General features: G+C 40.2%; 1 protein-coding gene across 3 annotated transcripts in view; it reads left to right on the top strand.

The window, feature by feature from the left end:
• The window catches only part of LOC149225205 (synaptotagmin-1-like), a 237,446-nt gene that overhangs the window by 76,246 nt on the left and 147,269 nt on the right, over positions 1 to 13,931 (top strand). For all 3 annotated transcript variants that reach the window (XM_089376991.1, XM_089376990.1, XM_089376992.1), the window contains 3 exons: positions 3,799 to 3,917; positions 4,016 to 4,117; positions 4,235 to 4,309. In XM_089376991.1, the coding sequence (XP_089233117.1) occupies positions 3,799 to 3,917; positions 4,016 to 4,117; positions 4,235 to 4,309 (296 nt within the window). The remainder of the gene's footprint in view (positions 1 to 3,798; positions 3,918 to 4,015; positions 4,118 to 4,234; positions 4,310 to 13,931) is intronic.

The raw sequence follows: 13,931 nt of genomic DNA, 5'->3' as shown, positions 1-13,931 counted from the left end.
TCCATTAGGTGTAATCTTCCTATATTTAGTCACTTTTTTCCTTCTTCTATTAGTCTCGGCTTTATCCTTTCCCTTGCCCTCAGCCAAGTCCTCATTTTGAAATAATTTTTTTCTGATGGATAAAGGTTCCAATCCAAGTCTAGGATTTTCTGCAAGTGCCAATAAATCTCTATCAGCCGAGATTGGTGATATGTTGGATTCATGTTCATTTCTGGTACAAATTGGAGACAACAAGGAGAGTCTATTGTACTTATTTGCTTCATTATTTGCAGCAGTACCCTTCCTCTTAGTAGGAGTCTGATTCAGTAGTGAAGGGGTTTTCTTGTTGTTTTGATTAGTTTTGTTGTTAATTTTTGGCTCCAAATGTGCTTCGGAGGCCTCCCTTTTTTCATTTCCTAGCAGATTATCATCTAATGGGGTATCTTCTATTGCTAGATTCGACATTGGTTGTGTGTTTCCCCCATGTAGTTCTATATAATTTTGTCCTGCAGGAAGTCTTTGTTCCGGGCTCGGCATATCTATCAACACCATTTTACCCCCATGACGGAAGGGACAATTTGCCAATAAGTGCCTCGTTTTATGACATTCCAAGCACCTAAAGGGGGTTCCCCAGTAATCTATTTGCTGCCGGATAGAGAAGGTTGCCCAATAGATGTCAATAGCTGTCGGCAAGCCACTTGATAAGTCCACCTCCACCAGGAACCATGCAACCTTCTTATCGAGTAATCCCTTGCATCCTTCGTCCACATAATATAGCTTTCCAATTTTACTAGCTATTTATTGAATCACTCCCTTTGTCCATAATTCAATGGGGAAGCCCGACAACTTAGCCCAGATGATTTTTCGCTTAGGAGCCTCCGTCATGGGGTTAAAGCCCACTTTCTAGTTTTGTAGTACCAGAAAGCCTCTCCCCTTGACCCAGGGTAGGGCTGCAATTTTTGTAGTGTCTTCTTCCTTTAGAAAGTGAAACCCGAACCATCCATTTACCATTTCACTGACCTTGGGCCTGTAACCAAGAAGAGAAGACCAACTTTTTTGTATCCATTCTTTCATCTGCACCCCATTCATCTTGATAAACTCCCACCAACATTCTTTTTCTCAGTCTGAACACATTTTCCTAGTATAATTCTACCCCTAAAATCAACTTTTGTATCTCCTCCTCTTTGATAGGTTTCTTACCTTTGTCTCTATTCCTTCCATTCTTCTTATGCTGGTTTTGCATGGGGAAACCCGACTCATTCAGATCATTTTCAGGGAGGGAAGAATCCATATCATGCCCAACTTGTGATTTAGAATTGTGGTTTTTCGGTTCATGATTGTTCGTGGTGATCGAAACCGGAATGGACACTCCTTAGTCTATTACAAACATCGCAATCGGATTCTTTATCCCATTTCCAAAAACCGATTTTTTCTCCCACATTTTTGCTCTGTCACCTTGATTAATCTATCCGCTTCCAGATTGAATTCGTCTAGACTCTAGGGGTGATTGACCCTCCATTATGTTGGAGTTTCTAAGTCTACCCGTTAGAAACCCTCCATGCACTTTACTGATTTATTCCTACCTACTTGTTCCGTTACTTAACAAGTTATTTATGATGTAAATACTGAAAATAAACACTAGTGCATGCTCAACATATTACAGATCATCAACTGAAGGAAACAGAAACAAACACACAAAATGACAATGTTATTTTTGGACCAATGTCCCCAGAAAAACCCAATGCGGGAAAAACGATGCATCTATCTGAGGGTTTTCTTATTAAGAAATTTCAGAGTACAATTTGGGTACCAAATCCGGCTTACCCAACAGAGAATGCCCTTGGCAGTAGTACCTCTCAGTCTGAGACAAATGTCGCGGCTGAAAACCCGGATAAACCCTCCGGTAGTTCCTCAACTCCAATCTGCCCCCGAAACCCCAACGTCTGCCTTTCTAGACTGTGTCAGCCTCTCTCTGCCCAGCGCTGGCCCTGCGTCAGCTTGAATGGGCTTGCATCAGCCTCGGGAGGCCTTGCGTCAGCCTCCTGGCCCTCTACGTCAGCAACGCTGCCCTCTCTGAAGCACTGCGCAGCTCCTGGCTGCCTCTGCGTGACCTTGCGTGAGCCCTGGCTGCTACTGCGTCACTCTCTCTGGCTCATGCACTGATCTCCTGGCACTATCTATGCTTCTTTGTCTCTCTATACTCAATGCCCCTCAACTGCAACTCCGATCACTGATTCTATCTCTCGTAGCAAACCCCGCTCTAGAGAATAGAATGATTGATCATTTGGTGTGCTCTCTAAGTGACCCTCAAGCCTCCTCTTATACTTTTCTCGTTGACATATCAACGGCCGAGATTAAGTCCCTAATCAACGGCTAAGATTAGATCTGACTTGATCCATGTCTTTTGGACCATTCTAACACAGTTTTATATTAATCCACATTAATGTTTTAATTTCCCTCTTTTAGACTTAGGGACTCCATTAAAAATATTAATTATTTTAATATCTCCCTAACTGTTTAGAATCTGCCCAAACCTTCTGGGTATTGGAGATCTCATGTGCCCCAACTTCTCCACCAAATTTCGTGGCTAGAGCACATCCGATGCTACCCCAAATCAACACATTATGTTCAGCGGACGATCAAACTAAATCAGTTTAACCCCCTCGATCGCATGAGTTACCTTGGGCAATTTGATGGTCTGGCCCTTGGTTTTTATTTTTCTTCACCTACAAGCATCATCACGGGGATAGAACTGTCTCCCAAAGGTGATCATCACAGGGATAGAGTGGGCACCCTGCGAGCTTTTTGAAATCATCGCTCTATGCTAGTTATCATCCCAACGAAGTTGTCTTAACTTGAGGAAATTCATAGTTGCTCTGCCCAAAACTCTGCCACTCTTCTACATCACCTTTCCAAGCATCTCCAGAGCTTGTCCATCCTCTGCATACTCCTGCAACTCTGTTGCAACACATCATAACATTAGTGAACACCAAAGCATCATCGCAAGCACATCAGCAAACTTCTGACAAACACCAAAGTATCATCACAAGCTCCAGAACCTATACAATCCTCAACAACCTCTCCAACCACCTAATCATCATGCACAAGCTCATTGACCTGTTGACATAAATGCCAACCTGACGGGCACCATGCTGCCAACAGGAGAAATGTGCTATAAGATCTTCCTGCTATAATATTGCTTAGAACATAAAACCTTTGCTGATGTATGATATCTACTAGCATAGATCTATCTTAACCTTGGATCTGTTAAGCACTGAAAGGGATAAAAAAGATTGAAGTCCAATTCTCAATCTTTTGGCACCATTGTGTACTATTGAGTAAATATTCAAGTTTGCATCTGACCTTTTAAAATCCCTGTTCATGCTTAATAGATCCAAGGTTAAGATGGATCTATGTTAGTTTGTAGTTTTTTTAAAAAAGGGAAGTAAGATAAATACCATAGCTTTTTTTAACATTATGGTGGTTAATAAAAATTAGATGGATTTAGAAAATCTAATTAGCATTACACACACATGGCACAGTGATCTTCCCATGCCGGGCTTCAGAGCACTTCCCTTCTCTCAGTGCAGTAATTGGCGATTGCTTTTTGAGATTTTTGTGAATTCATAATATTGCCCCCACTAAAGTTGATTGTGGGGAGTGACAATTCCCTCTTGAACTTTCCAACGCTTACGTCTTTGAGCTACTGCTGTTGATAAAGTAGATTTTTATCTTTCACTAATTTGGAGTGAACAATTCAATTTTGCATGTTGGAGGGCTTATGTCGCTGATTCTCGTCTCATCATATTTCTATTATAGGCATCAAAGTCTTTGACACTCAAGAGGATGAGATGATCCTTGAACCTATTATTAAATGGGCTGGAAACCCAAATATCATTATTGCAATAAAAGCATTTGGTATAAGGGCAACTGTACAGGTTAGTTTGTTATCACTGGAAGGAACAGTGCTTTTGGATTTTCAATGTCTTTCTGCAATAATAATAACTATTTATAAAAAGGAAATTTGCTGTTTCAGTTAGTGGATTTGCACATTTTCATTGTTCCACGGGTTATCTTGAAGCCTCTTGTGCCAGCATTACCATGCTTTGGTAAGATATCAGTGTCCCTTATGGAGAAGGTAAGAACAAGGAACTACTGTCCATATTCTGTATATATTACATGGTATTCCTAACTAGTTTTGTTATATTTTTCTCAATCTGCATGTAGAATTTCCTGATTTTAACACTTCTTGCAGCCACATGTTGACTTTGGACTAAAACTAGGTGGACTGGATCTTATGGCCATTCCTGGTCTCTACAAAATCGTGCAGGTTAAATTTAATTCACTTTTGCTTTTGTACCTTGTTCACTTTGGTTGATAAGACAAGGAATGCTTAACTTTGTCTTAGTTCAAATTTAATTGGTGACCATCTTTAGGATGCCTAAGATGAAATTTTTTGAAAAGTTCAGGTAAAACTAAAGTGTGTGTATATATATATTTGTAACAGAATTAGGTTTGAATTAAATACAAAGAATGATGGGCTATACCGGTAGGCAGTTACATTTTCTGGACCAACTGTGAGAAATTCTCAGTTTTCATTGGGGCTAGTTCCAAATTACATTTACAAGCTACAATTATATAAACAACTGATGCAGAAAAGATCATTGTCTTTTCCCTTTTGATGATTGTTGTGTCATATATTCCGACATGGGCTTGCTTTTTTCCTTTGCCTTTCCTTTCTTTTCTTTCATTTTCTTTGTCCTCTGGTTCCATATGGGGTAGGTTCTCATCCTTTAATTTTTCAGAAAGGAGTGATTTTGAAGTAGAAGTGTCATCCTAAGGTCATGGTTGTCTCTCCCATTATCCATAGTCTGTCAGAGGGTGTTCCATTCACGAGGTTCAATAATTCCCCTTGTCGGTTCTCCCTAGAAGGAGGCAGGGAAGTTGACTGGACATGGAGTCTGGACTGAGGAGTCTGACATGGCTTCCTCCTTTGTGTGATTAATGTTGCTGGCCCCTTCTTTTCCATTCTCAGGATCTGCTTCTTTAATGGAATTTGCAGCCTCCACCAGATGGTGGCATTATTCTGCACCTTGCGTCTAGGGGGTGTTTGTCTTTTTGCTTTCCAATCTTCCCTTCTGAAGGTTTCTAAGGGTTCTTAATAGTTTCAGCTTGTTGATTAGGTTAAGAAGCTGCTAGGTGCCCATGTGCATGACACAATCTGCATTAGAATATTCTGTAACTTGTTTGTACTCCAACTTCTAGTTCCAAACCTTTTACCCAGATTGATCTAGATTTCTTCTGGTGGACCATTTGCAAAATCCACTTTGACACACAGCATGGCATAGGTTGAGATGCCTCTATCATCAGTTTTAGGAGAATGAAATACTTAGCTATATCGTTTCCAATGGAGGCCAGAGAGTATAGGTCTCCAGAAATGGAATGAAAGGTTGGGAAACCTCACGCACATTAGAGTTGAAGACAAATAACCTACAGAGGGATTGGAGGAAGGTTCCCCAGTACCAAGGTTTCATACATAAGCTAACATGGCTTAGAAACCATGGCCTGGAGTGGAGGATGCCCTACCTGTCTTCAGTGAAATCAAATTTCATATAATGAACCAAAGTGCACATGGTTAGAGATGCATGCTTCATCCCTGGGCATATGTTTCTGAGAAATGCAATGGTGCAGATCTGTTAGACATGACCACAACTGATTAAAGTGACATATGAGACTTTGGGCCATGTAAAATTCTTCTTCTTTGAGAGCCTCTGGACCAAGAGAAATGATGGTAATTGTCACAGGCTTGTCAATATTAAAGCAACCAGAAGGAATCAGAATGGAAAGTTTTGGCCTGTGCAAAACCCTAAAGATTTTCCCAAAAATGCATGGCAGGAAGTTTCCATGAGGGATACTTAAGTAGTGATCACAGGCTTCCTTGGATCTGTTGGTAGAGGTCTGCCAACTGAATTCAGAGAAGCCACTGGGAGAGACTGAATGTAATGTTCCAAATGGAAAAATACAGTAGATAACAGAAGCAAAGAACTAACTACAGCTATAAAATTCAAGCACGCACAACCATACACGAATAAACACTGAAATGTGGGCAAAAACTCTGAGCCATTGTATTAACAGAATAAATTCTAAGTACAATAATTGTGATAAGAGAAACTTGGGCTTGTTACAACAAGCAAGGCCAAACCCAGGTGTCAAATCAACGGCTCCAAGTGCCGGAGAAGTTCCCAGAAGAAACTGTGCCCTGCCTGGTGTAAGTTAGCACCTCATGTGGCTAAGCCCTTTTCCAAAGTGCCCATAAATTTCTGCATTTTTTGGTGTAGTCTCTCCACATAAAACCCACAAAAACCTAGAAAGGGTTTGAGCAAATTTTACCGACAACCCGGGACCCCAAATTTAAGCTCACTTCTCCCAACGGACAACCAAATAACTATAGAAACTTTCTGTTGTTTGGGGTGTTGCTGCCCGTCACACACACCTAAGTTAGTGAGAAAAGCCCTTAACCCCACAAGGTGTGGTTGGTGGCAAATTTAAGAGATGGGACTGTCACTTATTCCAACTCTCTCCTCCATTTAAGCTCTCTCCTAAGTCAGCTAAGGGGTGTTAGTTTTTGTAGCATCGGATGTGTTCTAGCCACGAAATTTGGTGGATAAGTTAGAATACATGAGATCTCCAAAATTCAGAAATCGTTTCTAGAAATTCCACCTAGAAGTGTTTCAATTAGATTATTAACCGTTTTTTAAATATCTCCTTAGTCTAAACTCAGGGAATATGGTTAATTAATCAGTATTAATAGAGATAAGACGAGAATAGTCTAGAAACTCACACAAATCGATCCAGAGATGATCCTAGCCATCGATTATGTTTTAATCTTGGTCGTTGGTGCTCCAATAGTGGATTATAAGAGAAGGTCGATGTGGTGATGGAGAAGACATCTGAGAGCTCTAGAAGTTCGATTTCTTAGCAGATCAATTTTCTGAGTAGAAGCAGTCAGTTTCCAGAGAGTGCCAGAGATCAAAGCAGTGTGTGAGGGGCAGAGACAGTGAAGCTGGAGGAAGTATTCCAGATCTAGTGAGTGCATTTGCAGAGAGGCAAAAGATCCACAAAGAAGCTAACACAGGGACTGCACAATAGCTTCTAGAAGCGCGCTCGATTTGCTGAGAGGGAAATGCGTTTTTAGTTCTAGAGGTCGGGAAGGAGTCCCAGGGTGTCGCAGAAGCATTTTCACATCTAGTAGAAGGTTGAACGACCTCATCAGAGACCAGTCAGAGGCTTGACGTCAAGCAGAATGCATAGTGCAGTGCAGAGGCTAACACAGAGGGTCAAAGGGTCGAGTTTTCTGAAGGTAGGTTGTGCCAGGGTTTTCCTATGGGGTGAGGAAATTCCTCACTAGATTTTTGCTAGTATTTTTCTCTGTAGGATTGCCAGATGTCGACATACAATTTTATTCAGAATTTCTCACTGTTGCATAATAATAAAACCCTCAGCTGCTGCACTGGTTTTCCCAAGTTGGGTTTTTTCCGGGGACTTTTTTCCAAAAATAATTGTGTTATATTTTATGTGTGCATGCTAGCATTTCTCAACTTCCAACGTTTTATTTTTCCGCAAAATTTTATTTGTGAAGGTTGTAGTGTGTTTGTCGATATTTGTTGTAGCAAATAAATTGTTAAATTAATTAACAATCAGGAGAAAAAATACCAGTTGCTGCAATAGGATTTTGGTGTAGGAATTTTCACATAGTATCAGAGCGCAGTTGATCAGCTGGAGAGCTTAGAGGCGAAAAGAAGGAATTTCGCTGCTTAGTGTGGGTAGCAAGTTGAAATACCCAGTGCAGTTTTTTTGCCAGAATTTTTTTCTTGAGAGGGGCAAAAAAATTCGATCTTTCCATATCAAGTGATTCCAGAGGTAGAGGGAGCAACTCAGTCATTTCGTTGGGCAGATCTTTAGCTGGACGCAGAGGGTTTTACAGCGATACGCTAAAGCAGAAGCAAAACCAGCGTCAGGGTGGAAGAGAGAAGAGAACACACAGAGGGAAAATTTCTCTCAGGGAACTTCTAGTTTCAAGAAGTTCGATTTTCCTTGCAGATTGGCAGTAGTTGTGAGCGGATCTTCTCACTCCAGAAGGGAGTGCAAGTAGCTGAGCAGCAGCCAAGCAAAAGGAAAGAGGGAGTTTTTGATAGTTCGTAGAGATAGCCACTGCTAGGCTTCGTGATCAGGATAGGTTGGATGGAGCTTCCAACTACTTCATCTGGAAGGCAAGGATATCCTTCCTTCTAGATGAATATGGCCTGAAAGCCTACATTGATGCTGTAGTGGTAGTTCCTTAGGATGCAGATCAACTGAAGGAATATAGGAAGGAGATGGCGCAGGCGAAGCGGTTGATCCTAGATGGAGTCTAGGATCATATAATCTCACATATATCTAGCAAAGATATTGCCAAACAAATGTGGGATGCTTTCTCCACATTATACCAGGCAAATTCCGAGCAACGGAAGATGTTCCTAGAGGAGAAGCTGAGATGCATCCGGATGCAGAAAGGGGAAGGCATAAACCCCTTCCTTTCCATTTAGGGGGTTCGAGACTAGTTGTCAGCTAATGGGGCACCACCTCAACCCACAGAGCTAGTGATACTGGCAATCAATAGTGTCTTAGAGGATTGGCATGTCTTTGTCCAAAGCATATTTTGCAGAGACAAGTTACCGGAATGGGACAAGATTGTTAGAAAATTAGAAAGGCAGAAATATTTTCTTATACAGATAATTACTTGTGATTCTTTTATCTTTATGTTCTTCTTTTATCTTTTGGTTCATCAAGCAATTACCAAAACAAAAACATAAGGACAACAGATGTAGGCAGACAACTTGGGAAAAACCCCTATCTAGGGGAAAATCTAGTCAACAATTTTTACTTCAATAGTTTCTCGAGATTAACCAAGACTCTTTGATCTAGACAAAGACTTCCTCCACACCAAGTCAACCCTCAATCCTTCTTGCAGATGATAATCCTTCAAAAGCAACTTCGATCTAGCAGCGTCAACATGCAGTAGCCACTTCGACCCAATAGCAACAACTTCGACTATACTATAAAACTTCAATCTCCCTTGGCACATCTTAGAAGTGAGAGAGAGTTGGCCCAAAATTTCGATCTTGGTGTCTTCTATCTTCCTCCAAAAACTCGCACTCCTTTCTAGCTCTCCTTCCAGCCCTTTTCCAACTTCGCACTTTCCAGCTTCCAGCTTCAAATATCGAACTATGTGTGAGAGAGTGAAATTGGTCCAAATGAATTCGAGCTTCCTTGTATATATAACCTTACAGTGAGGTCGAATTACTCGTCTGAATTACTTGTCTTGAGGTCGACTTGGTGTGGAGGAGACTAAATTCGTTTTTGACTAAAAAATAATTACTTTTACATGATTCGAAAGCCCAAGAAGGGTCTCCTTTAATGTACAATGACTGTAATGACTCAAAATAAATCCTATAAGTCCTCAATGGGGACTTTGACCTAAAACATAATGACCCAAGCATGAAACCCATGCTTTAATAAGTCATAATAATAATAATAAAAATATTTTCTTCATTCTTTTGATAAGTACATTTCATTGTGACTCAAATACATTTATGAAGGCTGAACCTAGTTACATATTTCAACACTCTCTCTTAACTAGAGTGGTATTCACAAGTACAAGGAAGATCTCAGAATACTTGAACCATGAAGAATTTAGGCACCGCAATGCCATGGACTAGATTCTTGACAAGGGTAATCTATCCAAGGTCCTCCAACAATTTAGGTACCGCAATGCCATGGACTAGATTCTTGACAAGGGTAATTTATCCAAGGTCCTCCAATAGTTTAGGTACTGAAATGCCATGGACTAGATTCCTGACTAGGCAAATCTATGCAGGTGGGACTAAGATGGACTAAGGCTTTCAGCCTCTCTACGTACCATCAGGGTTACTTACTAACCATCTACCCAGGGATCTAGGTGCGTATCCGAGGTCAGAGCTCCATGACCAAACCCACCCTCCCTACTTCGGGGACTAGACATCAACAAAAAATGTCGGCCAAATGTCCTCCCAAGCAACGTGTTTTACACACGAAGCCTCGACTTTCCCGATAATTACAATCGGTAACAACTCCTCCCCAATCAAACAAATTGGTAACAACAAATCTCTCCCAATGAAAATGATTGATAACACTAAGCATGTAAAACATGCTATCAAACCTCTGAGAGATTTAACTATACAAACACAACCCCAATTAGTAACAAACTTTCAAATGTACATAAACACAAACCTCCGAGGTCTTTTAGAAATCTTGATGTTGCTTCTCAACTTTTCATAGTAGGACTTAGAGCTTTCCAAATGAATCTTGACAGAAGATTCTTCAACCGTACAACTTCCTTTCCTACTTTTCATGCAACAACACATTATACAAATAGATCCGACTCTTCTTATCTCAGCAAACTTTCAAGATACATTCTCCAATTCCTTTCAAGGTGTTCAACATGACTATTATATGCCCTCCCTCTCAACTTAGGGAAATACCTTTCATCCAAGCTCCCTCTCAACTTAGGGAGAGCAACTTCTTTTCTATGACATCGAAGAATCTTTCATGGCGTCTGTTGTCGCACAAAGAATCCAGGCACCGCGACAACACTCAGAGTAAGTGCTGTCACTCTAATCCTTACTCTGTTTAGACTTTCTCCTAGACAAGTCAAGAGGGGTAGTCCCTAGGGGTAAATGAATGAAGGAAACCTGTGGAACATAGACTCTAGGAGACAAGTTATGATTAACTGAGATGAATAAGACACAACCACAAGATAGAAATGAAGATCAGCGCCTTAGATGTTCAATTAACCACGAACCTACTTGAAGAAACACAATCAAGCTATTCAGAAGAAACAACGATCTTAACATGCAAATTAGTATAGCAATTAAATTCCGAAAGATCTAAATACCATGAAGAACCATGAAACTCAAATGCTAAGCAATTCAAAATCACAGAATTCAAATGATTTTTTTTTAATGACCCAGATCTAGAGAAAATTGATCTTTCTCCTATAGTCAATCTTTAGATATGATTAGAAATTAAGTGTTTGACTATAGAGAAATTAAAATGTTTGATACTACAGTTTTCTTTTAGATTTTTTACCCTTAACACAAAAAAGATACCAAGAAGGAACTTTAGATTAACAATTTAATTATTCCATAGGAAAAATTCTTCGATGTGCTAAGTTTTATGAAGCAAAGTTTAATGTGGCAAATGAATTTTTTTTATGTGACTGAAAGTAAAAATCAAAAGTACTTAATTAAATTTAAATTTTTATGGGCCGTAGGCCACATAAAAAATTAATTTTCTATATGCGGAAGCTTAAATTTCTTTTGATTTATTTCATTCGCAATCAAAGTCACCAATTTTTTTTTTATTGAAATAATTTCTGAATGAAAGAATATAAAAAAAATGAAAATGGAAAAATCAAAACACAAAGTCATACAAAATATAAATGAAAAAAATATAAAACAAAAAATAAAATAAAATAAATCTAACGCAAATCCTAAAATAAACAAACACAAACAATAAAAATCAAATTTAAAATAAAAATTGAATAAGTTAACCAAAGTAAAAAATCAAATGAAATCAAAAGGAACTAACTAAACTAACCTAGCATAAAAAAGAGCTTGCTTGCAGGTTTGGTGGTGGAGAAAGCAACAATGGCAAGGGCAATGAGACGAGGGTTTATTGCAGGTCGATGGAGCGGAGGTAGCACCAATAGGAGAAGCAGACAACGAAGAAGAGAAAAGAGAATGCATGCAGCGAGGACGCAAGGGAAGAAAGTCGACGGACGAGGGAGGAAAGAGTTGTGGGTTAGGGAGCTCGAGGAAATGAGGGATAAGGGAGCTTGGTGGCGGTAGGAGCTAGCTCGACGGCGATAGAGGAGAAGAGAGACAACGGAGGAGAAATAAATGCAAGTCTGAGCAGAGATGATGACAGCAAAGGCAAGGGCAACGTAAAAGAAAAGACAGAGGAGGTTTGAGAGCTGCGATTTGGCAGGGAATAAGGGACGCGTTTTTTGCAGGCAACAAAGAAAAATGCAAGCGGGGATGTTGAGAAGCAAGAAGAAAAACAGAAGGAAAGTCGAAAAATGTGAGCAGCAACAAAAAGAACGTAGACAGAGAAAGGAATAAACCCAAAACTGCAGGCAGAGAGAATAATTTTTTTTTCCAGAAAGGTGAAAACACAACAACAGAAGAGAGAGGCTCAATACGACAGCAAACAAGAGACAAATGGTAGCCAAAAACCCAAGAAAATTTCCCAAAAAGTTCTGATTAAATGATATATTCTTCTGCTTAAAATTTGTCATTGAAACTCTTGTAGAAAAACCCCACATCTAAACTTTGCGACCCTCTAACTGAAAATAATTTAGATTAATGCCCCTGCAAAATGGTATTGAGGCCAGATCTTACCCTTCAAGGTGTTAAGTTATGGTATGTTCTATGCTTATAACAGTTTACTTCTTTTTTTTATTATATTCCACAGATTAGCAATCACATGTACATAAAGTAAAGTGCAGATAGAACATTAAACGATCGACAGAAAACAAGCCAAGACAAGAGACAAGATGTGGCGGCTAGCCAGGGACAAACCCCACAATGTGTGGGGAAACCCTTTGATGAAATCTTCTTTTATCTTCAATAATTCAGCAGAGAGAAATAGTACAATAAATCTGATTTATATCAACAGTAGCAAACCCTAGATCAATAGCTTCAGCATTAGCGGCTTCATCATCAAACTAGGGCAAACGATATCTCACAAACCGACCGTCGGATCGGCTTGATTCCACCACCAAAAGTTGCGGCTTCCAGAGGAGGTTTAGATGAACCTACAACGCAGTTCAGATGAGGAGATCTTCTAGTCCACGTAGGTCAAACTTTACTTCTGCAGTTGCAGCCTCAGTTTCGACAGCGTCCAGCTTCAAACTAGGGCAGTCGATATCTTGCAAACTGTCTGTTGGATTGACTTGATTCCACCACCAAAAGTTGCAGCTTTCAGAGGAGGTTCAGATGAACCTACAACGCAGTTCAGATGAGGAGATCTTCTAGTCCACGCAGGTCAAACTTTACTTCTGCAGTTGCAGCTTTAGTTTTGGCAGCTTCCGGCTTCAAACTAGGGCAATCGATATCTTGCAAACCGTCCGTCGGATTGACTTGATTCCACCACCAAAAGTTGTGGCTTTCAGAGGAGGTTCAGATGAACCTACAACGCAGTTCAGATGAGGAGATCTTCTAGTCCATGCAGATCAAACTTTACTTTTGCAGTTGCAGCTTCAGTTTCGGCAGCTTCCGGCTTCAAACTAGGGCAGTTGATATCTTGCAAACCGTCCGTCGGATTTGACTTGATTCCAGCAGCAAAAGTTGCGGCTTTTAGAGGAGGTTCAGATGAACCTACAACGCAGTTCAGATGAGGAGATCTTCTAGTCCACGCAGGTCAAACATTTCTTCTGCAGTTGTAGCTTTAGTTTCGATAGCTTCTGGCTTCACATGTGTGAGAGAGAGACCCCCTTTCTGCGCAGTAGAGAAGAGACTCTTTTCTGCACAGTAGAGAGAGAGGGATGTGATGAGATGAGTGTGTCCAAATGACGAAAAGTCATATTTATACACAATGTTGGTGTTTGAATAGATGCGACTGTTGGGCTTTTGAGCCTACATGAGTTGTAGGTCGGCTTGATAAATTCCATAATCAAAATAAATTCATATCTCCATGAATACTTATCGGAATCAGATGATCTTTATATCAATCCTACACCTCTCGACGAGGGGAATCTAATAAAAATATTATCAGCCATGAATAAGATGACCCACATGAAGTTTTGCCCTAGTTTCCAATTTTAACACTCTCTCTCAACTAGGGAGAACTTCATCTGCAATCTGTCTATCGGT

The sequence above is a fragment of the Pinus tabuliformis genome, chromosome J (assembly GCF_031772625.1).
Source record: "Pinus tabuliformis cultivar Carrire ecotype Pingquan chromosome J, CPIR1, whole genome shotgun sequence".
Classification (NCBI taxonomy): Eukaryota; Viridiplantae; Streptophyta; class Pinopsida; order Pinales; family Pinaceae; genus Pinus; species Pinus tabuliformis.
The sequence above is the reverse complement of the archived record's forward strand: the minus strand, read 5'-3'. Positions and strand labels throughout refer to the sequence as shown.